General features: G+C 45.5%; 1 protein-coding gene across 1 annotated transcript in view; it reads right to left on the bottom strand.

Moving 5' to 3' along the window:
- Window positions 1-10,559: 10,559 nt before the first annotated feature.
- Abca4 (ATP binding cassette subfamily A member 4) overlaps window positions 10,560-25,805 on the bottom strand; it is a 124,838-nt gene continuing 109,592 nt past the window's right edge. Inside the window, exons 42-50 of the mRNA XM_057793337.1 lie at window positions 25,738-25,800; window positions 25,177-25,283; window positions 23,076-23,217; window positions 20,012-20,146; window positions 19,099-19,202; window positions 18,928-19,020; window positions 16,429-16,678; window positions 13,666-13,752; window positions 10,560-10,858 (exon numbers count right to left, since the gene is read on the bottom strand). Coding sequence (XP_057649320.1) covers window positions 10,736-10,858; window positions 13,666-13,752; window positions 16,429-16,678; window positions 18,928-19,020; window positions 19,099-19,202; window positions 20,012-20,146; window positions 23,076-23,217; window positions 25,177-25,283; window positions 25,738-25,800 — 1,104 coding nt within the window. The 3' untranslated portion in view covers window positions 10,560-10,735. The remainder of the gene's footprint in view (window positions 10,859-13,665; window positions 13,753-16,428; window positions 16,679-18,927; window positions 19,021-19,098; window positions 19,203-20,011; window positions 20,147-23,075; window positions 23,218-25,176; window positions 25,284-25,737; window positions 25,801-25,805) is intronic.

Genomic DNA, 25,805 nt, shown 5'->3' with positions numbered 1-25,805 from the left:
AAAACCTTAGGCACATTATATTATAGCATCATGTTGAGCAGAACAATAGATTCATTTATATCAGATATCACTCTGGATAAAGGCAATTTGGGGAGTTCTACTCCACAGTTTGGGCCGAAAACAAAAGCGGCACAGGGAGGCAGCCTGCTCGGTTACAGGTTAGCATTTGCTCTATTTGGACATGTTCACTGTTCGGCAGTCTATGGTTGACTAAAAACTCATCTACTATGATTGGCAAAGACTTGGCTACTTGTTTAAGGAATATAGTTTCAAATTGGGTTGCAGTTTGTCTGCATAGTGCAGAGTTATATTTTGCTACATAAGAAAGCACTTTGGGCTAAATGTAATGTATCATTTGTCCCTCAGTTTTGAGAGACGGGTCAAGACCCTGCACACCAACACTGGTTTCCCTCACTTTCCTGATGGACTCATTTCGTTTCGGTATGGAGTAAACGTGAATTTATAATACTAAATTACTGGAATGATCCTGTATGTTTTCTTCATAATTTTACAATTCTAATCATAGACATCATTGTTGAAAAAGAATGGTGGTAGAGAAATCTCCAGGATTCTCAAGCTTGAGTATGACACTAAGGCAGGAGGGATGCCTGAAGTTTGAGGTCATCTGGGTTATATGGTGAGTTCTGGGACAGCCTGGCATACATAGTAAGATCCTACCTAAGGAGCAACTAAAAAGGGGGGAGGGAAGCCCCTGGGAACTCTATGAGAGTATTTCCCTGCTAAAGGAATCTAACACGCTTTCTTCTCTTCCAGGGTTGGCTATGGGCAGTGGTGGGCTTTGGTTATAGAAGGACAATGAGGCCCACCTTCTGATCCTTCAGTCAATGATAGGCCATGTATACGATGGTCCCGTAGATAGACTGGAGCTGGAGAATTCTTGGCACCCAATGACCTCATAGTGATGGTAAGATTGCCGAAAAATACATCACTCACATATTTGTGATGATGCTAGTTCAAACACCTCCACCGTGTACCCATCAAATGAAAGAGCACCATACTTATGTAACATACATAATACTTGACAGTTATAATAAAGGACTATACTACTGTTTTATGCATTTGGTATAATATTCTTTATACTGTTGTTTTTGCATGTGCCGTTTCTATATTGGAAAAAAAAGCTCCCTGTAAAACAAGTGGGCCATGTTAACTCTGCAACAGCCTCATGTGTCTCCTCTGTTCTGTATCTCTGCACTGCCGTAATGTCCGCTGTGCTTGATTTTATCTCATATTGTCCATCAGGACTCCATGATCCACTGCTAATTTCACCAACAAGAGACCAACGGGGAATGGTAGTCTTGGAAACAGAATTAGAAGCAGTAAGAATGACGTAGGTGGGAGAGCAGTAATGGTTACTGAGTGCCCAGTCAGTTTTGTCCCATCAATCACAGTAACCATCCTGATGAACAAAAATAAGAGCAATGGAAGCAGTTGCATAATTTGTTTCACAGAAGGCAATGAGACTAAGAAAATTTTCAGCCGGGCCTCTATGGCTTATGAAGAAACTCCAACGATCTGGACTAAAGAGCAGGCACAGAAGCATATCCCTGTCAGCACTGTGGCAATTGAAACCAAGGCACAAAGGTTGATCTCATTGAAAGAAAAGGTTGAACCAAGCAATGATGTTGGGTTAACTATTAGCCCTAGGTGAGAAAAATGGTTAAGAAAAGATGATTCACTTTGTGATGTGTATAGAATGCCAAGTCTCGGAATACCAATGTGAAGACGCTAAAGAAATTCTGGAAACTCTGGGTGAGTTCACTTCAGGGGAAAACTACTTATTAGAGCCAATGTTCAATGTATAAAATTCCCCTGTTCTAGTGATGAATGCCTGAGGGGACTCTCACCTTTAGGAGGGCAACTCAATGCTGGATTTAAGGTTTGCACAGACAGATCATGACTTGAGGGTGCTGATGCAGGCTACAAGTTGAAACCCTTTGTGATCTGGCAGAGCGAGATCCCCCAAGACTTTCAAGTGTGCCAATGTGCCTACACCGCCAGCGTGCAACAGAAACAGTAAGTCATGGTAACGGATTGGGAGCATGCGTGTAAGCCAGCTCTCTCATGATGCTGTCTTGAGCTGTGGCAGCAGAGCAGAGAAACACTGCTAGGAGAGAGAGGAGAGAGATATCTTTAAGGATTTCTCCACTGTTACTGATGATCCCACCCATCAGCCTTTTTGCTGGCCTTGCAGTCACATCCCCAATACTGAAGTGACGTCTTCCCTCCAGCCACCGCTCTCTGCTTTGCCCAAGCCATTGCTGGAGCAGAAAGACACAGATGCAGTTCTTTGGGGATGAAAACACCCATGACTATGTCAAGACCCTAGTTTGGATTTGAGGTAATATCACTAAGGAGTGTTGGGGTGGCGACTGAAAGAAGACAAAGGTTTGCCTGTGATTAAAGGTTTGCCAAGAATGCGGGACTTGCAGAATTCCACAAGGCTAAGCTGAACTGGCAATGAACTTGACCTGGGTGTGGCTGAGGATGATATCCAGGAGCTCCTAAGGAAGTGACTAATGAAGAGGAGGAGAGAGAGGAAAAAAGAAACCGAAGAAGTTCAAGGAGGAGAAGAAGGCCAAGAAGAACCACAGAATTTAGCAGGTTTCTACAGCCTTCAGTAATCCTCAAAAGCTTGAAAGCATGACCCCAAGAGCGAACGCTTTCATGAATATAGGAATATTCAAGGCGAGCTGCCTGTTTACAAGCACATCTGTGATGAAAGGGGTCAAGGCAAGCAAAGCATCATGTGCTGCAGTGATGTCATCTTTCTGTTACCGCAGTCGCTTGGCAGAGCAGAGAATGGCGTTTGGAGGGAAAATATCACTTTGATGTTGTGATGTTAGCGCACTGTCAGCAAAGGGCCGATGTGTGAGCATATGATCAATAGTAAGCACAAGCTTGAATGATCGCTCTCCCAGCATGCTTCTCAAGTCAAGTTGGCACACAACTTGAGAGTATATCTTGGGAGAAGAGCTGAGTCACCATGACATACGGTTCCGGATGCACACTGAAAGGTCTAATATCCCTCGATAAGGCCTTCCTGAGAGATTCCAGAAGACATTGTTGGCGTAGGGGGTGACAGCTCCGGGTGAGTTATTCCACTGAAAGCCTTCTAATGAGAAGAACTGAGCAGGTCGGGACACTGCGCTTTATCCCATGTAGGCTTGTGCTTTGGTCACTAACCAAAAAGTTTTCGAAGAAAAACAGTTAAAGAATAAAAAGTTTAGTCAGATATGGTAGTTTATGCCAATAATCCCAGCACTCAGGAGATGGAGGCAAAAGGATCAGGAGTTCAAGGACATAAACTACATAAGAGCCTGGCTCAATTTTCTTAATAGAAAAAAAGTTTAGCTAATAAGGGTGAAACGAAACTATTTTCATGCAACTATATGAGTTTGTGCTTTTAGTAGTGTTCTAAAAAGTTTAAAAAATAGTTTGGTGGCAAAAAGCTACAGTATGATGAGATGAAACTTATTGAAGAAAAAAAATAATAAGTAAATCTAGTGCAAACCATATGTATGGTGTCTATAAAGTCCATATGGGTGCAGAATTCCTGGGTCTCCACAATCATCCACCAATCAGTCACCAACACTAAAGGTTCGGCAGCCCTGTAGGGACTCTATTGGTAGGCATGGCTCTGGCAGGCCTTGCCCGTCTCTCCCATTCACTCTGCCTTGCTAAAAACCATTAGATTACATTCCTAAAGCTAGCCACCAAGGTCTATTCCCTTATTTGGTCACTTCCTCCTCCTGAGGTTGACCACGTGGGTCCAGCTATCAAAGTATTGAAGTCCAGCAATCAAAAGCCCCCTTTGATTCATCCAATTACTGCACCACCACCACCTGGCTTCACACCCAATTAAAATCAAACACTTCATCCTAAACCAAGGTTTCCCCTTGTACCTTGATAACTTGCCATTTTCCTATGTGACACGTCTCTGACCTCTCTATCCAGAGACAGTCCTTTGTCCCCCACCCCAAGACAAATACCCCTGTCCCCTTTCCTTTTTCCCTCTTCCTCTATACCCCGTCTTTGCCCCTTGTCCCTGTCCTCTGTCCTTCTGCTTTGTGCTGAGAACTTGGTCTTGGGGGTCCTGAGCTGATACTTTTCCTTCCAGCCTCTATGACTGTTTGTTGTAAAATGGTGTGAGAGGGACCCGAGGGCTGTGTGGTGGGTGAGGCCCTGAGGCCTCACTGCAGGCAGGAGACAAAACACCATGCAGGCAGAGCTTTTAAATACAGAGTTTAGTGAGAGAAGGGTAAAGGGGAGGGGAGAGGGAAAGAGAAATACAGAGAGGAAGAGAAAGAAGAGGCAAGGACCAGCCTGTCTCTTCAACAGAGCAGTGGGAAAGATAAGGAGAGGATGGAGCTTGATTCTTAAGGGACCTTTATACCTGCATAGTGACACAGCAACCAGAGGACCCTGGGCTGGCTGGAGTACTGCCTGGGTTCACCCTGCCAGGTGACAGGGGTCAGCACAGTTCCTGAATCCTAACACTGCTGAGTTCCTTCAAGTTTTAGTGCAAACCATATGTGCCTTTTCTGTTTGTATAAACAGACCCTCCCCCCTGTGATACATTCGCCTGTGGTACTGATATGGTAACACACTGCACATTTTATAGCCGAGAAAAAATAGGCTAGCCCATGCAGCCTTTTATAGGCTATACTATGTAGGTCTATGTAAACATGCTCTATGATATTCATACAGTAATATTGCCTACTGATGCATTTCTCAGACGGTATTCCATTTAATACCTGACAAAACATTTCAGGGAAAGTAATGGGAGAGGCAGGAGATGCGGTATGGAGGCAGGATAGGGGAAGGGCATTCCCTGCTGACCCAACATGCCCCCACAGTGGCTGGAAAAGAGAATGTTTGATCAGAGATAGGTTAAAAATTGTTTACCTAGGACTCCACAAAGCTCCTGGGCAAAGTCCAATGAGAAAAACCACTTTCCCATAATCCCTGTATGCTGCAAGGGTTCAGAACCACATCTAGTGAGAAAAACCAACCCCCCCCCAAAAAAAAACCAAAATAGACTTAGTTCAGTGCACAAGAGATCCACCCCCTCCCCCCCAAATATCCCAACTGTGGGCTGGGCTGTGGCTCAGTTGGAAGCATTTGTCTAGCATGTGCTATGCTCTGGATCGGATCCCCAGCACTGAGAAAGAAAAAACAAAATAAAATCCCAACATAATTTCTACCAAAAATAGAAAACCTATCCATGACACACCTATAAAGATATATTGAAGTCAGGTGGTGGTGGCATACACCTTTAATCCCAGTCCTCAAGAGGCAGAGGCAGGTGGATCTCTGAGTTTGAGGCCAGCCCGGTCTATAGAGTGAGTTCCAGGACAGCTGGGGTTATACAGAGAAACACTGTCAGGAAAAAAAAAAAATCGAAAAACAAAACAAAAACAACAACAACAACAGCAGAAAAAAACCCAAAAGATATATTGTGCTTCTCAGCAGTATATAACCAAGACCTGAGATCCGCCGCTGATAGCTGAGTAATTGCTTATGTAATCACTGGATTGACTTGGTTCTTTCTCATTATGTGAGTTTATGCACCATCATCCTGACAAAGGCAACAAAGAGGCAGTCTAAAACCCAACATTTTAGCTGGAGATGGAAGGCGGCAGGGGAAGAGTTTCAGGGGTTGCTAGTCTACTGACTGAAAAGGGCTGTTTGGGTTTTAGTGAACGTCCCGCAGAAAGCAAGGACTTGTTAATAAAGCTTTACTGTTCTGGTTCCCTGTTGACCTTGCCAAGCAAAGGCAAACAAGACTGACTTCCTCAAAGAGATTCTCTCTTTGTAACCCTGGTTGTCCTGGAACTCAGAGACAGCCTGCCTCTGCCTCCAGAGGACTGGAATTAAAGATGAACACCACCATATGGCCCATGATGGTACTTTTAACATGATTCAATCTCTAAATGAGCAAGACATTTTCTTAATTTACATAAGCCCTGGGTCTATAATTTTTATGCATAAAATTAATCCCAAGAAGATTGTTTTGATTAGATAAGCCCATTATCAAAATGTACCTAGCTGAGGCGTCTGATGGATCTGAACTGGCTAGATATTGGATGTAGTTCATTCTGTATCCAGTCGAATTTAAGAGTTGCTTAATTCAATCCAAAGAGCTCAAGACACAGGTTTGTGGAGTTCAGGATCCAAGAGAGAACTCTCCCCTGACCTCCAGTGGCTGGGACAGGCCAAGGGCACAATGGACCCTGACCAGGCAGCTCTGTCCAGTCGTTAGCACTCCTGGAATTCTCCTTCAAACCCTACCTCTGACACCTCTCTCTTAGGAAGTAAAATGTTAGACACATTCAACAGGGGTTAACTGAGCAGACCAAAGACTGACCAAGCAGATGGTACCTGTGGGTGGAGATGGTCCAGAGAGCGCTACAGCACAGCCAGAAAATGCTGCTGAACCACAAAGAAACAGCCTGGTGGTACACAGTTTGGCACGTCCCTTAAATGAACATATTTCCTTAGTTTGTAGTCTGTGGCTGGCAGAAACTTGTGATTAGCCAGGTTTCAGCCACTAGTTTTAAGACTAAACTACCTTATTAGGTTAATTTAGGGTAAAGGAAGGTTAATTTAACTCAGTGGTTATCAACCTTCCTAATGCTGAGACCCTTTAATATAGTTCCTCATGTTGTGGTGATCCCCCAAGCATAAATTTATTTTCATTGCTACTTCACAACGGCAATTTTGCTACTGTTATGAATCATAATGTAAATATCTGTGTTTCCTGGTGGTCTTAGGTGACCCCTGTGAAGGGGCCAAGGGGTCGTGACCCACAGGTTGAAAACTATTGACTTAACTTGTGTTATTTGAGTTTCTTGGGAGTGAGCAGATTGAGATCATGTCTGAGCATGGTTCACTCCCTTGCCAAGCCAAGCTGCTTCTTTGGAGCTGACCTTAGGCCTATTGCTGTCATACACAAGGAACTGCAGGCACGTCCCAGCTTTGGCTTAGTCTAGAGAAGTATTTCTCAACCCGTGGGTCGTGACCCCATTGGACCCCTTCACGGGAGTCACCTAAGACCATCAGAAAACACACATTTCAGATATTGACGTTGTGGTTCATAAAGAGTAAGAAATTACATTTATGAAGTAGCAACAAAATAATTTTATGGTTGGGGGTCACCATGAGGAACTGTATTAAAGGGTCACAGCATAAAGAAGATTGAGAACCAGTGGTCTAGAGGGTCACGTGTCTGGCTGCGGGGTGAATGAAAAGACGTGTTTTTATCGTATTATTGTCAACAACATATTTGTCAACAAAGCTATGATAGGGACGTCACTGGTGTAAGCCACTGCTCTGAGGTGTGCTGTGTTTGTTTCTGAGCATGTCTGTTCCATAGACATCATGCCACGCAGGGACCCAGGGCCCTTCCAACTGTGTTCTAGCATGCTGAGTCTTTCAGGATGTTTTTATGGCTGAAGCTGGGCTACTGGGTTACAGAACTGGGAAGGTGGATCTGAGGGGCTTTTCTGCTCAGATCTTGCACTCATCTTTTTGACTGGTCAGCCTAGAGGGAACGCTTAGTGCAAGTTTCAGAAATGTAACTCTTCTGTGAGCAACTGTGCAACAAATCGTACCCTCTTCTAAGAGGAAAATGGCTGGGCATCACACGGTAGCAGCCTTCCCACATCCTAGCCTTTTAGATCACTTTCTTCTGAGTTGTGAGCTCAAAAGCAGCTGCTGGGGGGAAGGGGACGGTTGCAGGAATGTGTGGCTGTGGAGAGACAAAGGACTCAGAAGGCCCTGTACTGAAATTGATGCCCCTCTATCGCCACCTTCAAACCCTAGATAACTGCTCTCATAGTGTCCCTTTGCACTGCGTCCAACCAATTATGCATCCAATTCTGCTTGCTGGTTTCCCCATTAACATTTTAATGCTACCCTCTTACTATTTACTGAAAATCTATTATGTAATCTAAGCATCAGAAAAGAGATATAAACAGTGGAGGCTACAAAGATGAGTAAGATTCAAGGTCTAGGATCTTTCAATCTAGCAGTGGAATGAGAGCAGTTGTGGAATATTCCACCTCTACACTGTGCGAATACATATCACTCTGATTGGTTTAATAAAAAAAACCCTAAATGGCCAGTAGCTAGGCAGGATGGGGGGGGCAGAGAGACTGCTGGGGAGAAGGGTGGCATCTGGGGAAGTCACCAGCCAGACTCAGAAGCAGCGGCATGAAAAGTACACAGATGGCGTAAAAGAACCTTGGGACAGCACACGGATTAACATAAACGGGTTAGTTTAAGTTATAAGAGCTAGCTAGAAACAAGCCTAAGCTATTGGTGAGCTTTCATAATTAATAAGTCTTTGTGTGGTTATTTGAGAGCCAGTGGTCCAGATGAAAAACTCCACCGATAAGAACTGGAATAAATTGTCACTCAGAATAGTTTACAGAGTGTTTACGATGGCTCAGTGGATGCTTACTACCCCAGCCTCATAACCCAGATTTGACTCCTGGGACCCGCATGGCAGAAGAGAATGACTCCATGCTTTCCTGAAACCCTCATACAGTAAATGACTCTTCCCGTCTCCTCCTTGGGTAGTCTTCTCTTGCAGGACCTCAGAGTTGCTAACCCACCTCTAGCCAGGGTGAACCAGAGACTCGGCCAGCCGTGCTCACTATATCCCGTGTCTCTTGTCAGTGGCAATTACTGGGCCTCAGCGTCTTCCCCCCCACCCCAAGCCCTCCAGGGCTCTGGAGAACAGCCATACCATGATGTAACCTGAGAAGCATTTCTGCAGAGAGGGTTTAAACAAACACCATCTGTAGCTCTGACAGGGAGACCATCTTGGAAGAAATCTGTTCCCTTTCTTCATCCAGGTGTTTCAAAGTTTGGATTAAAAGAATTAGTTTTGCCCAGTGGTGGTGGCGCACACCTTTAATCCCAGCACTTAGGAGGCAGAGGCAGGTGAATCTCAATGAGTTCGAGGTCAGCCTGGTCTATGAAGCGAGTTCCAGGACAGCTAGTCAGAGAAACCCTGACTCAAAAAGCAAAAAAAAAAAAAAACCAAAAAAAAAAAAACTACAAAGAAAAGGATTAGTTTCTAATTCCTGATGCTTTGTTAGCCATTGTCTTCTAATACCCCTGCGGCAGATACACTCACCAGCACCGAACGTGGTCCATGACGGAAGCCGAGGAAGGAGATTTCTGAGACCTTGTGAGAAAACGCCAAGGGAACAAGAGTCTTATGATCTGTTTCTTCACAACACGGGTTGTTCTTGGGTGTGCTTTCGTGCCCCTCGCAGGTGGAGCGGGCAGGAGTGAGTTCACTTCAGATGATTCCTTACAACTGTCTACTGTTACTTGTTTAGGTGCCTCCACGGACAGACATGTTTCTGCCATGTGTGGCTCGTCCTTATGATTGCATAGAGATTGAACTCATGAGAACTTTTCTCAGGTGACCCTTCTTAACCCTCAGAGTTTAAATTGTCTGATGCTCTGACTAGAGTTGGCTGGCCGTTACACGGGACTATAGTCCCCCTCATTTTCAGGCCCCCTCCCCCAGATTCATGCTGCCAACTAGAGCAGTGAACAGAGGAGACCCAGCATTTTATAACGGCTTCTTTACAAGGACATGTTGTTAGGATTATGCTGGCCTGCCCCGTCATCTGACAGGATGTGCCCAGGCAGTGCCCAGGCCAGCCCAGGGTCCTAGAAGCAAAGACCCCTTTCGCTTTCGCTTTCTTCCCTCCGAGGCAAACAGGTGTTATCTTTTTGCTTCTCTCTCTCTCTCTCTCTCTCTCTCTCTCTCTCTCTCTCTCTCTCTCTCTCTCTCTCTCTCTCTCTCTCTCTCTCTCTCTCTCGCTCGCTCTCGCTCTCTCGCTCTCTCGCTCTCCCTCCCCTCTAGACCCTCTTTTTTTTTTTTTTTGGATTTTTCGAGACAGGGTTTCTCTGTAGCTTGTTGGTAGACCCTCTTTTTAATCGAACTTCGCACTCAGTCTGCATGGCGTATTCGTGTGTCCCCCTACCTGTGGCAGTTTGAACCTCACCCACACGCCACGGGACCTGCAAAGCTTTCACTAACACCGAATCTTTCATATGAGAGGTCTAATAATCCTAATACGATTCGACCCTGCTCATTCACATCCCTTTGTGCCCTGTCCTAATTGTACCTGATGAGGAGGCATGCAGATATGCTGATCAAAAAAAAACCAAAAAACAAAAAAAACAAAAAAACAACAAACTTTCCATTTGGATAGTGCACACTTGTGCTACGTTTTTCTTAAACCCTGTGAAGACTTTGGATGTGACATTACAATGAGCCCTTTCACTTCCACTCCACTGTTGCAAGATTTTGCCACAGGTAGTGTGGCTGTGTCACTGACTCTCGTGGGGCTCACAGCGGTTTAAGTACACTTACCCTCTGAGAAAGTCTGAAACTATAGCATATGCTGAACATTGGTGAGGTCAGGGTTTAGGGGGCGAGTAGTTCACAAGGAGAGCAAAGTTTATTCCTCCTTCCCATCACCCCCCCCACACCCACCTTGCTCCCACCTTACAAAAGCAGAGCCCCTCAGAGTGAAAGTGGCCCTAAACAAAGCCACTGAACAGGGGACTGCTCTGATGGATTGGATGGAAAGGCGACTGCCTTCGGGGAGGTCAGTTTTGCCAGCAAGGATTCCGGTGAGTCGGTGAGTTTGGGGTTCCTTCTGGAAGAGCCTCCTTGAGTTCACTGTGGGCACCTCGTGTGTTTGCCTTCCGCTGCCGCAGGGCTGTTTTCGTTTGTCTGTTGTTCAGTTGTTCCCCTGGGCAAAGGCTCCTGCGTTTCCAGCTGTCCAGCTTTCCCTTCAAGCTATAGGAAACAACGTAAGAGGAATCAGCCTGAGGAAGGTCAGCAGGACACTTCTCGTCCTGGCTTTCTGGAGCAACAGAGTTTTAGGTTTCAAGGTGCCGCCTTGGCAGTCTCTGGAAGAAGCTCAGCTGTAGGGACTAGGAAGGCGTCTATTTGACGGCCAAGGTTCTGGGCTGCCTTAAGGTCTAAGCTATGGAGTGAGCAGACCGGATGCGGTCTAAGGTCCACACATTTCTTATAGAGACTTACATAAGCTATCCCTAGGTGTTCTTTCTAGTGGTTGTTTTGGAGACTACGTTCCCTACTCCCATGCTGGGGTCCAAACCTCGATCCTTATAGTATAGGACAAGGACTTCTACCATTGAGCTAAATTCCCAACCCTAGGTGTTTTTGGTTTTTTTAATAATTTATTTTTATTTTATGTGCATTGGTATTTTGCTTACATGTATGTCTGTGTGAGGGATTTAGATCCACTGAAACTTAAGTTACAGACAGTTGTGAATTCCCTGATGTGGGTGCTGGCAATTGAACTCTGGCCTTCTGGAAGAGCAACCAGTGCTCTTAACCACTGAGCCATCTCTCCAGCAACCCCTGGGCATTTTTTTTTTAACCCAAGAAAGTCACTATCACCTTGCTGACTTAAAAGCTAAGAAGCTATCATTTAAGTTAAGCCCTGAGTCTAGATAGATCCTTTGACTGGGATATATCTCAAGTGAGAAAGATTCCAATGGAGTTCATGGTAATGCATCCAGATCAAACTTGTGTACTAAATTCAGGGTCCTGGAGAAACGGACATTTTTCTAACTTAACCTTTCTAACTAGAGGTGCATAATCTCTAATCACAAATGTAGGCTGTCTTCATGATTCAATACCAGCTGTGGGGTGGGGTGGGAGGTGGGGGTGCAGGGCAAGGAGAGGGTTGGAGGTAGGCCTTCCTAGTCTATGTAAATTTTGACTTGTTCCATTATCTAGTTGAAACACAGATCTCTTAAGAAGGAGACAATGAAATGTAGGGATGAGAACAGGCCCCGAGATGGTACCAGTATAATGTAGATGAGAACTCAATTACTATATTTTTTATGACAGATTTATATATAATACCATATAAAGAATTTCTATAAACTTTTATCGAGATGGTATGTCATAGGTCAGAGTTAGATTTTTGAGTAAAACATTTATTACAATAGTAATAATGTAGCCAATGTGTCACAGTAGGTTCAAGTGACAAATACAATAGTACCATGATCTTAACCCGTCCAAATCACGGACCATGAGCACCCTGGCCTGGTCCTAATGTAGCTGGTGTTAGCCCTGTGTGGGGGACTGTGCCGCTGGCAATGGCAGCCCACTCTTGCAGTTCCAACACTTGGGAGGCTGAGTCAGGAAGACTACAGCTTTGGAGCCAGCCCGGACCACACAGTGAGATCCAGTCAACAAACAAACAAGTAAAATAAGGAGTATGTTGTGGTATGTGGAAGGGGCCACAGGTAGTTCTTAGAAATAATTTTGCTATCTAACTATGTGTTCTCTGTGATAACAGGGACTCGTGACCATAAATGATTCTCAAAGAATATTTTCAGCCTCTATCAACAGCAACCGCGAGAGACAGTAGTCAGAAGATTGGTAAAAGGAAGCTGCCCTGGACAGGCACCTTTACTTGGGCATTCTGGGCCCTCTGGAAGGTGACAGGTGGGGAGACAAAGTCAACCTTTGCCAAGTAGCCATGGGGTGGAGAAGTCTTCATTCCAAGTATGGCCTTGGAAGAACATGCCCTGCTTGCTCGTCAGCTGTGTTTGACTTTTATTGCAATCAAGAGATTTTGGGGAGGAATGAGAAGTCTATGGAAAATAAGGCTTTTCACATGTTTTTCGTTTGTTTGGTTTGGGTTTTTTTTATTTTGTTAGAAATACTTTGAGTTGGTTTGATTTGCTATTCTGTGGTCCAGACAGAATGGCAGAGTTCCTTCTCCTTGTAAAATCTCAGGCTGAAGCCTGAGCATTGAGCCTACTCCTTTCTCTAGATTTCTGTCCTCCTGGGAAACCAGGAGGGGTGGGTGTACTCCTGACACAGGCGCTGTGCTAGGGCAGGAATGGAAGTCCACTCCAGGCATATCTTGGTCCAGAACTTGCACTATCATTTTCTATCATTTCTTCCTTCACTATCTTGATACTTCCATGAAGAACCCTCCCCTAAACTGGTTCAAGCTGACTCTAACCAGACATGTCTACCACTGAAAAAGAGTGCCAGCTAGCCCCCATCTCTTTAAGATCAAACGTGTGACCAGGAAGTGTCAAAATCCCAACGATGAAGATATTTCAGTATTCTCTCTTTCCCTGTTTATTCCTAAAGCTTGAAGTTTGGAGATTTTTTGTTTGTTGTGCTGCTAGCAAGAACATTCAGGAAAGTTCCTTTCAACATAACCCTCAGGCCTGTGAGGTGGCATCACTGGGTAAAGGCATACACCTCAAGCCTGACAACTTGAGCTGGACACAGACACATGCACACTCATGAATAAATGCCTTTAAAATGTGATTCACCCACACCGTCCAAATAGTTTTCAGATTACAGAAGGGAGCCACTCAGCTCCTGGGTGAAGTCTTCAGCTGAGATCAGCTCTTAGTGGACAGTGGCTGGGATCAAGCCAGGAGGGCGGCAGGTACGATAGGGACATAGGACAGTAGAGATGTGGCTTGGGTGCTTTCTGCAGAGCCTCATCTGAACCTTGGAGCCCTCAAGCCCAGTGGGTCAGCGAGGTCCCTGCGCTGAGGCCCTGTCTAAGCAGGACTAGGAAAGGGTGTGGGACGTACCTTGGCTTGCCATCTGGCTCCAGCAGCTCGAGGGTGCAGAGGGAGGTCATAGGTCTCAGTCTGCTGTTTAGCAAAGTTCACAAATACCTGCGGGCAAGGGAAGAGAACATGGTTGTTTCCAGAAAGATGGGACTCTCTATCGTCTTCCTGCTTTGCTCCATTTCCCACAGTTGACGGGCAGCCCTGCAGGTAGAGTCTGTTTCCTTCTCTAGCTTGCCGCAAGCCCACATAGCAATGCCCTGGACCAGGCTTGCTCCTTAGGCTCCTGGGCCAACGGAGTTCTTGCTAGAGGATTCCAAGGGCCGTGGACATGAGAAATTGGGATAACTAAGGCAGCTGGCAGAATCCTGGCTCTCTAAAAACAGAAAGCAAATAAGGGCAGCCGCTTTATGCTGTGCTCTGTGTTCCACACACAGTGTGGCCACAGTTCCTGAGGAAGGAGTCCGCTGTGGCTGCCACCTGCCTAAGGGTGGCGAGAAAGGGCAGATAAGCAGGTGAGTGAGCTTGTCTCAAGGTAGACACTCGTCTAATTTCACTGCTTTACCAAATGGTCTTTAAGGGTGTTTATGAAAAACAAGAAATTGAAATAATTAAAAAAAAGAAACCAACCCCCAACAACCCAGGAAAATCTCAAAAGTTCACTGATGAATGAATGGGTAGAGGAGTAAAATACAGGAATAACTGGATATTACTCAGTCTTAAAAGGGAAGGCAATTCTGACACACGATATAGTGTGCGACTGAGCCTTTGGGGACATTAGGCTAGAAACAAGATGACAAGTGCCATTTGATTACACTTAAATGAAGTACCTAGAGTAGTCGGTGTCATAGGAAGCAGAAGGACCCAAACAAGGACACCAGCAGTAGACATGCTGGTGCGGATGGTGGAGGAGCTCCAGAGGCCTGGCCCTGCCCAAAGAACGCAGACAGCTAAGGACTGCTCGGGTCATTTATAGATTTAGGAATGTGTGTGTATCTCTATCTGTTTATCTATCTCTGTCTGTCTGTCTATCTCTATCTGTCTGTCCGTCCATCCGTCCGTCCGTCTGTCTGTCTATATCTATCTATCCATCCATCCATCTATCATCTATCTATCATCTATCTATCCATCTATCCATCCATCCATCTATCCGTCTGTCTATATCTATCATCTATCTATCTATCATCTATCTATCTGTCTGTCTATCTATCTATCTATCATCTATCTATCTGTCTATCTATCTATCTATCTATCTATCTACATATCTATCATCTATAGTTGTTTTTTAAAAACTCTTTTTGGGGGGTCTGCCACCTAGTTCCTGAATAAATCACATGGAGGATTATTCTTACTTATGAATTCCTGGCCTCAGGTTGGCTTATTTCTAGCCATTCTGTCTAGTTTTTTGCCTCTGGGATTTTATCTTTCTCTATTTCTGTATACCATTCTTTACTTCTTACTCCATGGCTTGCTATGTAGCTGGGTGGCTGGCCCCTCTAGCCTTCCTCTCCTCCTCTTTCTCACTCCTTGATCTTTTCTCTTTCCAGCTTTCTACTATTTATTCTCTCCGCCTGCCAGTCCCGCCTATCCTTTCTTCTGATTAGCTATTGGTCATTCCTCTCTTTATTAGACCAATCAGGTGTTTGAGACAGGCAAAAAAAAAAACACAGCTTCACAGAGTTAAACAAATGCAACATAAAAGAATACAACACATCTTTGCACCGTTAAACAAATGATCCATAGCTTAAACAAATGTATCACACCTTAAAATAATATTCTACAATAATCATCTATCTATCCACCTAGTGATTGGTTAATCAAAAGGGATAGATGGATATCAACAATTTTATAGAAAGAAAGTAGAAGGCGCTAGACATGGTGACACAAGGCTATCATCCCAGCATTTGGAAGCACACAGTCCTGGGTTACATATAACAAGACCCTCAGAATAAAGTGAGATGGCACTTGCCAGGCACTGCCAGGGGAGAGAAGAGTGGAAATGTGGAGTCTGGTAGGAAGCATTTCAGGGACACACAATGAGAAGAGTAAAGACGGGCTATGGAGATGGCTCGGCCATTAAAATATTTAAAATGCTCATTGCGCAAGTGTGAAGACCAGAGTTCAGATCCTCAGCACCCACATAAATGCCTGGTACATGTGGCCCACTACAGTTCCAGCCTTGGAAGGTGGATACAGGAGGTCCCCGGAGCACACTGGCTTGCAAGAGTAGCCAGATTATTGGAAAGCTCTGGGTTTGACTGAGAGCCCCTGCCTTGAAGAAGAGGAAGGGAGAGCAACCAAGGAAGATTCTGACGTTAGCCTCAGGCCTCCACATGCATATTCACACATGTTCGTGTGTACCTGCAAACATGCAAATACACACACACGAACATAACATTCATGCCAATAAATAAACACCTACTTAAAGAATACATATAAAGACTCATTGAGCCGTACAATTAAATATGTCTATTTTGTTCTTTGTAAATTATACATGAAATAGTTGATTTGGAAAGAAGGAAAAAACCAGCCACCACCATTCACCAGCAAGCATAAAATAACTCATAAGAAAAGAACGAAGTAAAAATAGTCAGTGAAGTTTGTGGATGACAAGAATATTGTTAGAAAACCATCTCTGAGATGCCAGATGCTCTAAGGGACAGAAACCAACAGTGGGTAAGAACTGAAGACACCTGTCTGTCCCCATGGCACCCATTACTCAGGCCAGGTGTTGGAGTGCAGCGGGCACAACCTCCTGCCACTCAGTACCCTGGGGGGACTTGCCTGGTCCAGCGTGGTCTGAGTGACAGAGTACTCCTCGATGAGGAGGCTGTCCTTGTGCGACAGGAGCAGCTGGAAGATCCTGGCCAGGGAGGAGGAGGAGACCTGGAACTGGAGCATGCTGTGGTGTCTCTCCCTCTGCACGCTGCCTGGGAAGTTGCCCTGGAAGAACTGCTCCACAGGATTCAAATCGGGAAGCAAGTCGTCCTTTGGGGATTTAATTTTCATCGTGACAATGTAGCCGTCTCCAAACCTAGCAAGCACACACAGTGTACAATACTGTTAGAGCTAAGACAATCCCCAAAGAGTACTCTCATCGGGCATAACGGGGATTCAATGCCCACAGCCTTGACTTTCCATGCACATTTAAAACTAGGAGCGAAAAAAAAATGTTTGGCATGTTTCTGGAGGTCTAAATATCCATGTGGCAAAGCTGGATAGACATATTTGCTGAAGTTCAAGGTGGTTATAGCCCCTTGTAGAGATCCCAGCCCCCCTTCCCCCCCAAAAGGACATGGCTGGATCACTCAGATGTGGGGAAGACTGGATGACTTTTATAAGACTTGCCAGGGAGAGGCAGTTGCTTAGGAAGGCTCTATTCCCTAAGAAAAGTTCCTGAAGAAAGTGGAACATTGCTGTGGTTTGGCTATATCTCCTGAAGGCTCGTCTATTAAAGGCTTGGTCCTCAATGCAACACTGAATAGAGGTGGGACCTTAGAGGTAACATGATCAGGAGGGGCTCTCACTCCATCCGTGGATGATTTCACTAGAGGTGGGGCCTAGTTGGAGGAAGAAGGTCATGGGGACCCGTGGTTGAAAAGGTTCTCTCTTCCTCCGCCTCACCCCCGCTGGAATCTACTGAGGTACGCTGGATCTCTGGCATATATTACTATCACCATCACCACCACCACCACCACGATAGTCTGCCCCAGGCCCACAATCGTGGAGCTGGCCAGCCTTTGCTCCCTGGTGTGGGTTGTTCTCAGGTATCTTGTTACAGTGATACACAGCAGGTGAACAGTGCTGCTTCTCCCTTCTCCTTCTAGGTCTGCTGGTCCCTGTGTGGGTCAAGATGGTCCACCAGAAAGAGTATGCGTGCTAGGCTGGTAATTGTGATGACCTCCATGGGAGGCACATCATGTCACTTCAAGTTACTGTCAGACTTCCTCTATGAACCAGGGGCTGTCTCTGCTGTAAGATGCTATTAGCCTTCCAGTACCAGGAAATCAGCCATCTCTCCACACGGGAGCATCTTCCTCATTGTCTCCATTATCATGAGGAGATTGAGGAATGAGAGGGAAAGTGGGAGGGGGGATGTCCTTTAGCATTTGGGCATGGGGCATTGGTGACAGGGGTCTGGTGACCTCACAGGATAATATCCTCATAGTTTGTGTAGTCTCCACACGGTGGCTACCTCATAGCTGTCTGTGTAGTCTCCACACGGTGGCTACCTCATAGCTGTCTGTGTAGTCTCCACACGGTGGCTACCTCATAGCTGTCTGTGTAGTCTCCACACGGTGGCTACCTCACAGCTGTCTGTGTAGTCTCCACACCGTGGCTACTGAAGAAGTCAGAGCCAAGTGCCCTTTTGTCAAATGCACCTTACATATTAGATCATCCCACTCCAACGCATGTAAAGGATAATGCTTGCCATGCAACATGCTTCCTTGAACTCCCCGAGATTTGGGTCTCAGATAAGCTAGGTTCTCTGTCCTTTTCACTGGCTGGCTTCATGGCTTATATCCTGGGCTCTTAATAAGCATGTGAAATACCCGAGTGAGAACTATAAATCAGGTCTTTCCCAAGCATATCAGGATTCAAGGAAAAATAGCAATGTTACAATAATCTCATTTTAATGAGTTCTTAGCTTTATCCTACAAGCTATAAATAACAAAGAATTATCTTTAACCATCTGTAAGTTTATGGATACAAGATCATCTTGCTCAAGATTACTGGTATTAGTTTGTCATACAACAACATATGGTCATTTGGTTTTAAACAACTAGATATAATATTCTAGAAAAGAAAATTGGTTCTCAAGCTGTTTGGTCTCTTGTTTGTTTTTGAGACAAGGTTTCTCTGTGTAGCCGTGGCTGTCCTGGAACTCACACTGTAGATTAGGCTGACCTTGAACTCACAGAGATCCACCTGCCTCTGCCTAAGCTGTTTGGTCTCTTAATCACCTCTGCATTGGTTGTGGGCTCTCATAAAACAGGTCGTGGGTCCTGGATTTGTAGGGAAATGTGAGTTGAGACTAGATCAGTGACAGTGGCCTTCCTGCTTTCCAGCTAGGCTCTGCCCCAGTAAATGCCCCAGTAAGGACTCTCCCATCCAGAGACGCCTATGAACTTCTATAGTCCAGTATAGAACATCAATGTCTGGCCCAGCCATCGTTGGCCAATGCCTGTGGGATGAAGAGGCAATTGTACCAAACGTCCATGATGAACTGAAGGCCTGGTTGAACCCACAGAACGTTGTGAAAGGCAACCTCCATCTGCTTACTTGTACTTGAGGTGTTGAATGGTGCCCAGACACTGAAAGGTGCCCTTCACCATGATGGCCAGCCGCGTGCACAGGGCTTCACATTCTTCCATGCTATCAAGTAGGAGAGATGAAGTGAGAACGAAGGTAGGGGATGCTCCCACTCCCTCCACCTCCCTGGGGATCTCTTGCCTGTGGGAGGTGAGGACCACAGCTCTCCCGTCTCTGATTATGCTGACGATGGTGTTCCACAGCATGCGGCGTGCCTGCGGATCCATCCCTGTCGTGGGCTCATCCTGGAGAGTAGGAGAGAAAATAGGGAGATACGGACTTGGAGCTGGTCTTTCTCCATTGTTGCATCCTTCCTGGGCTAACAGACATGTGTATAATAATCACTTCCCAGCAAGAAGGAAGACAGAGCCATGAGCTGTAGGACATAAAGGCAAGGAGGGAAATTTGAGAGTACAGAAACATGGTGTACACCTATAGATCTATGTCAGCTGTGAGTAAATTATAGTTAAGACCACAGGAATAAAGAAGTGGATGATGATGATGATAATGATGATGATGATGATGATGATGGAGGAGGAGGAGGAAGAGGAGGAGGAGGTGGAGGAGGAGGGAAGGTAAGAAGGAAGAGAGAGAGAGAAGACAGACAGACATACAATAGAATTAGAAGGGGTCAGGGGAGGGAGATAGCCCAGGTAACTATTCCAGTCCCCTCTATGTCCTGTGTCCTCTTAAAACTGCATGGACTCAGGGACTCAGGTCGGCTCATAATTTATGCAAGGGTCACCGGTGCCCCTGGCTCAGGTCAATGCTCCTGCCCACACAGACCTTCTCACCCTGATTTCTAACCAGATATCAACACTCCCTGGAGCTGACAGAGCTTTCCTATTCTTAGCCGCTGACCCTCAAGAGCCTTCCTGGGCACTGAAGGCCAAACTGTGCTGTGACCAAACACTAATTGCTCCAAGGGGGTAATACGTGAGCAAGTCAAACCAAAGCTAACTGTTATCTTTTCTAAAGCCGCAAGCCCTGAGCTAATTTTTCCAACCCAGAACGTGCAGCAATGGTTCAACTCTTCAGGGTAGGATGCCCTCACCAGCAGCAGCAGGGGCGGGCAGCCGATGAGTGCTATGGCCGTAGAGAGTTTCCGCTTATTGCCTCCGCTATAGGTGCCTACCAGGCGGTCAGCGTAGAGAGACAAACCCAGGCTCTGGATACCCCAGTTGGCAACCTAGGCAAGGGAAAGAAATTTCAGGGGGCGGATGATGGACAAGCCGATGCCCCAGGCGCCAGCACAGGACAAAGCTGTGTTCTCAGAGTTCATCCTGCCAGCCCCAGATCTGCGGTAGCAGGGCCACCTGCTGGATGGTGTGCACGAATGTTTCAAGGCGAGGTCACTTGATCTAGTCTAGAATCTTTGGTTTCACCAGTGTGGCTTCCTCCATTTTGCAACCCCCCGAGAAACAGCCTGCAGCCTTCCAAGGTCTGCATTTCTCACCAAGAGCTCTAAGGTCTCTTTGAGAATACAGTGTACCCCCAAACCACTGCCTCTAACCCCAAACAGTTCCATATATAAGTTTCTTGTGCGTCTAACACCAGGGAAAGTGCTCTGAGGCAAGCTCACCCCGTAGGTCATTCTCTAGCTCACTTCCCTCCTCCAATGCTATACTTAGACATCACTTGCTGTGAGCTATGGCCTGGGCTGGCCTCTCTGCTGACAAGCACGAACCTCATCCCAACGATTGTCCCCTGCTTAATTTTCCTCTCAGCACTTGCTTCTCTCTAACTCAACTCACTGGATATTTTACTTGATCTGTTTCCTATTCTTCCACAGGCGCCATTTTAAACTTGTTGTTTGGAAATATAGTTTCAAGCTCTCCGCCCCCATGCCACCCCCAGGGTGTGTATGTGGGGTGGTTATGCACCATCGCAGGTGCACATTTGCCTCAGTACACACGTGGCAGACGGCAGACGACCCCCAGCGCTGCTCCCCCGCTCCCTCCCACCTTGTTGAGACAAGGTCTCTTTGTTCACCACTATGTATGCCAGGCTAGGTGGCCATGATTTTTGAGGATTCTCCTGTCTCTCATCTTGCTGGTAGGAGCCCTGGGGTTGCAGACATGCTCCACCACATTGAACCTTACTGGGGGTTCAAACTCAGGTCCTCTCAATTACGCAAGGGCTCTACCCATCTTTATAGTCCTCACTGTGTCACGTTAGCCTCCTGTGAGCTTAAAGACATGTGATATTAAAGACATATAGAGTCCCTCCTTCTCACCTTCTTTTAAAATGAATATTATTTGCTTAGAATTTATCTTATTATTTTTTTTTAATGATAAGATTCAGGTTGTACATTGTCCACTAGGAATCTATGTAAGTGAAGCTGGATCTAGATATGATACTGGAGTATCATATCTGGGAGCATTCTACATGACATTAATTTTCACCATCCAATTAACATGTTGTTTAATTTAGTTTCTTTTCCCCCTTTTTTATTGTTTTTATTGATTTATATATTTTTCTCTGCTCCTCTCCCTTCCTTGCTCCTCCCTTTTTCCCTCTCCCATGATCCTCACACTTCCAATTTACTCAGGAGATCTTGTCTTTTTCCACTTTCTATGTAGATTAGATCCAGGTATGCCATATGCGAGCGAGCATACCTACATTATGTACCATCACGCACATAAACATTTCAAGAGCACACAGTGATATTCTCCAGTTCCAGTCTCCTGAGTTCTTTCTTGCTTTCCCTTTTCCTAAAATTACAAGGCACTTCTCATATATAAGGAATTTAACACCCAAAAACATCAACACATTTGTTTACTCAAGTCGATCATACACCTACCAGACCAAAATAAAAAGCAAATATATAAAAATAATAGATCAGATACTGACGTGCTTTGTCCCTCTCTGCCTTGCCAACACCGAGGATAAATACCTCACAGTCCACATGATTATTTAAAACAGACTAATTTGTCCCCATTTATTGCTGTGGGACGAAGGTCTTGTATCCGGTCACTTGTATTATTTTCATAAAACATTGATTGGCCAGTAGCAAAGCAGGAAGTATAGACAGGGTGACCAGGCAGAAAGTAGAGGTGGGGCGACCAGAACAAGAGAATTCTGGGAAGAAGAAGGTTTAGTCTGCAGTTGCCACCAGGTACAGAGGAAGCAAGATGAGAATGCCTTACTGATGAAAGGAACCAAGCCACGTGGCTAACACAGACAAGAATTATGGGCTAATTTAATATGTAAGAATTAGCTATTAAGAAGCCTGAGCTAAAAGACCAACCGTAGGCCTCTGTGTTTCTTTGGGACTGAACGGCTGCGAGACCAAGCAGAACAGAAACCTCTGGCAACAATTTATATTCAATGTTAGACTTTCTTTCTGTTCTTACATTTAGCCCCCTTCTCATTCTCGCCAATTCTGTCTTCGTTTTGATTCTGTAGAACATGGACACATCTATATGAGTCAAAGCTACACAAAGGAATAACTCTAGAGAAGCACCATTTCCTCCCCGTTTGCTTTCAGTCCTCTGTCCTCTTGTTACCAAATTCACTGCTGTCCAGTTTACCCTCTTCTGTCCTATTTGTAAAACTAAGCAGCCACATATCTGCTTCTTTATTTTCCAACTTTCTTTCATAAAAGTAGCATCCCGCCTGTTCACCTTCATGCTTGGCTTCTTCTCATATCGTGATATTAGAAATAACATTGGCAATGAGTCTATAACAGACCATGGAGACCTTCCTTATTCCTATAGCTGCATAAGACTGTATCATATGTATCCAGACAACTATGCCTAAATAGTTAGGTGATAGCCAATATTTTGCAATTTGCAAATGTAACGAAAAACTTTGTGCTTATGTGTTTTATACTTTGACACATGAATCTTCAGGGTAAATGTCAAGAATGTTGATTGCTGGGTGAAAAGACACATCCGTGCCCTATCAGAGAGACTCCAGGGCAGGAATTGGCTGTGTCTTCCTATTTCGTTCACTGTGATAGCCAGCTTTTAGGTCTGGACTTGGCACACTGACATGACTATTTGCTGGAGTGGGTGGATAGTGTACCCAGTTTCCTGTCTCTAAATGATAGTACTTCATAAACCAAGCATATAGTTTGCCAGTCTCCCATGTGGTCACAACTAACTGTTTTTCACCTTCTCAATATCCTCTGCTGGCACACCCCGCAGCCTGGCATAGAGGTAAAGATGTTCTCGGCCTGTGAGTAGGTCATCAATTGCATCAAACTGAGGACAGTAGCCCATGTTTTGATGGACGTCAGACATACTGGTTAAGACACTGCAAGAAGAAAGAATAATTAGTGAGTGTCCTTCCTAGAGGAGGTAACTAGAGAACAGGAGCTGGAGAGTCTGCTGCCATTGAGCCAAAGCCTCCATCTTAAAAACACACATGGAATTCGGAAATCCAAGTGGGGATACTTTAGTTGGAAGCACGAACTTCATCAGGAGTCCTGAGCTTTAAAACTAGTCAAATCCTCCTGAGTTTCCAGGTCTAAGACAAACGGCCACTGGAATGATTAGGTTGGATCATCTGGCTTGAGGCCTTAAAAACAAAGGTTAAGAAATGATCAATGGACCATCAATGGATTCTGATCCCTTTCAGATATCTAGGGAGTAGCTTGGAAAAGGTGGATACCTCCCAATGGAAGTAAACTTCTTCCTCTGTGTTTACTGGCAGACAAAGAGAGACAATCAGATAACCACCGGAGCAGGAGGCTGGCCAGCGGCAGAATAGGGTTCTCTCTTCCCCATCTGATGAATCCATTTAGATACCCCACCTGAAACGTGTTGACTTGAGCAACAACAACAAAACTCTACATAGATGATTGTCAAATCACCTTTGCCCAACCCTTATAGCTTAGGGTTTATTAATAAAGGATGGCTAGAATAGCATGGGACATAGGGAGTCCATTGCAGTTCCTCACAGTGACGAAGGTCACTCAAGGTATAGGTAGGTCAGTTGAAAACACACGGGGGAAACAAGGAAGCAGCCTTGGCAAATTCACGGGTGTTAATCCCACCCAAGCTGCCCCCTTTAAACCCTGGCTTTCTTTCTAACTTGCAGCTCAGTTTTACCTTAGACTATCAGGCCGTGTCTCACCTGTACCCAAACTGGTGTCACCTAATAACTTGCTATCACATCCCCCATCCCCCACTGAACCTTCTCTCCATAACTCCGGTTGTTGTCACTGTGAAGTCTCTTGCCTGGTGACAGCTAGCTGGGTGGAAGATGAGATACACTCAGCCATGACTTGGCTCTATCTTTGTAGTCTGTTTGCTTCAGATCCACCAGGCACGGGGCCATGGAAGGCTGGGACCTCAGATTCATCTTATCTGAGTCCCAGAGATGTGCTCAGAACTCTGGCTGCCCATTGGGCTGGGTCGAGCACTACTTTTGAGTAAAGGAGGGCGGGGGTCTTTGTCAAGCAGATGTTGGGGAGTTGTCAGCAGTGTCTGAACCCACTTACAAACAGGGGCAGAGTGCTGTGAACCCTCTCACTGGGTGACAATATTGCTGTCCAGGAAAAGCCAGCAATGAGGAAGCCATTCATCCTCTTCCCTGCCCTGCCTCGTAGAGGCCAAGCCTGTTTAAAACCACATTATTACAGAGGCCGACAGTGACTCTCCAGAAGCCAAGGCTACAGGCTAGCTTTCTCCTTCCCAGCTTTCCTTAGTCTGATGAGAGCTAGGATGGGCATACAAACAGCCAATGCTGAGAAAGTCCTCCTGTGGTCCCTTGGATGAGGACCTCTATTCTGAAATTTAACCCAGAGTCAGAACGGATTATCCTGGGAGTTCTTAACCTGGGATTCAGAGGCTGCAGGGGGATCACGGGTGTACCCCAGGGCTCAGTAAATTCCTTGAAGCTTTATAAACTGTCAGGAAGGAGATAATGGGAGGCCACAGAATATTCTTGCAGAGAAGATGGCACAGGGCTCCTGGGTTGCTGGAAGCAGTCCATAGCCCAAAGAGATGAAGAAGCCTTGGCTTGGAGATTCCCAGAACTTTCTAGGAATCCATGCTATGAGCACTTTTTTAAATACAGTTTAGCTTGGTTTCCCAGTGTGCCTCAGTCTGGTGTATTTTTAAATCACATTCGGTGGGAGATCTCCCTCCTGCATGGGTCTTTCTGGGTCTCAGAGTTGCCCTGGCACACAACTGAGAATGACTCTCCTTATGTCAGCACAAGGACGTGACCCCTGGGGGATATCCCGTAACAGAAGGACAGAGCGCTCACCTCTTGCCTGCTATGGTAGCATCACCCGATGTCACTGTGGTGTCCCCAGTGAGCATCTTGAATGTGGTGGTTTTGCCTGCACCGTTCACTCCCAGGAGACCAAAGCACTAGGAGGAAACAGAGAACAGGTATTGCCCTAGGGACCAAGGAGGTCTTCAATGCCAGACCCCAGGCCAGTGTAAGATCTGGTAGTCATTTTATACATAGATTCCTGTTATTGAGATTAATGACTATGTATGGCTACCAACACGAAACACACCTAATCCTAATTGACTTGGGCACTAAGTATGTAACACTGGCTTTGAAGACTTAGAATAAGAACAAAGAAAAATGAAAAACTGTCTCATTAATGTTTTATAATAATTACACACTGAAATAAAATTTTAGATATATTGGGCAAAATAAAAACAGTAAATTTAATCTGTTTTTCCTCCCTGCATCTACTAGAAAGTTTGGCTTTCATTAGTTTCCTACTGTCCAGCTCTGCTCAGAGGGAGAAGATTCACGGTTAAGGGCTGGTCTTCCTCAAAGTTACTTCATGGTAGTCTGTATGGTACCCACCTCTCCAGGACGGACTCCGACACACAGCCTGTCTACTGCTGGACTGGAAGAGCCCGAATAAACCTGTA

Source organism: Chionomys nivalis, chromosome 18, assembly GCF_950005125.1.
Source record: "Chionomys nivalis chromosome 18, mChiNiv1.1, whole genome shotgun sequence".
Taxonomy (NCBI): domain Eukaryota; kingdom Metazoa; phylum Chordata; class Mammalia; order Rodentia; family Cricetidae; genus Chionomys; species Chionomys nivalis.
Note: the sequence above shows the minus strand (reverse complement) of the source record. Positions and strands in the feature narration are given on the sequence as shown.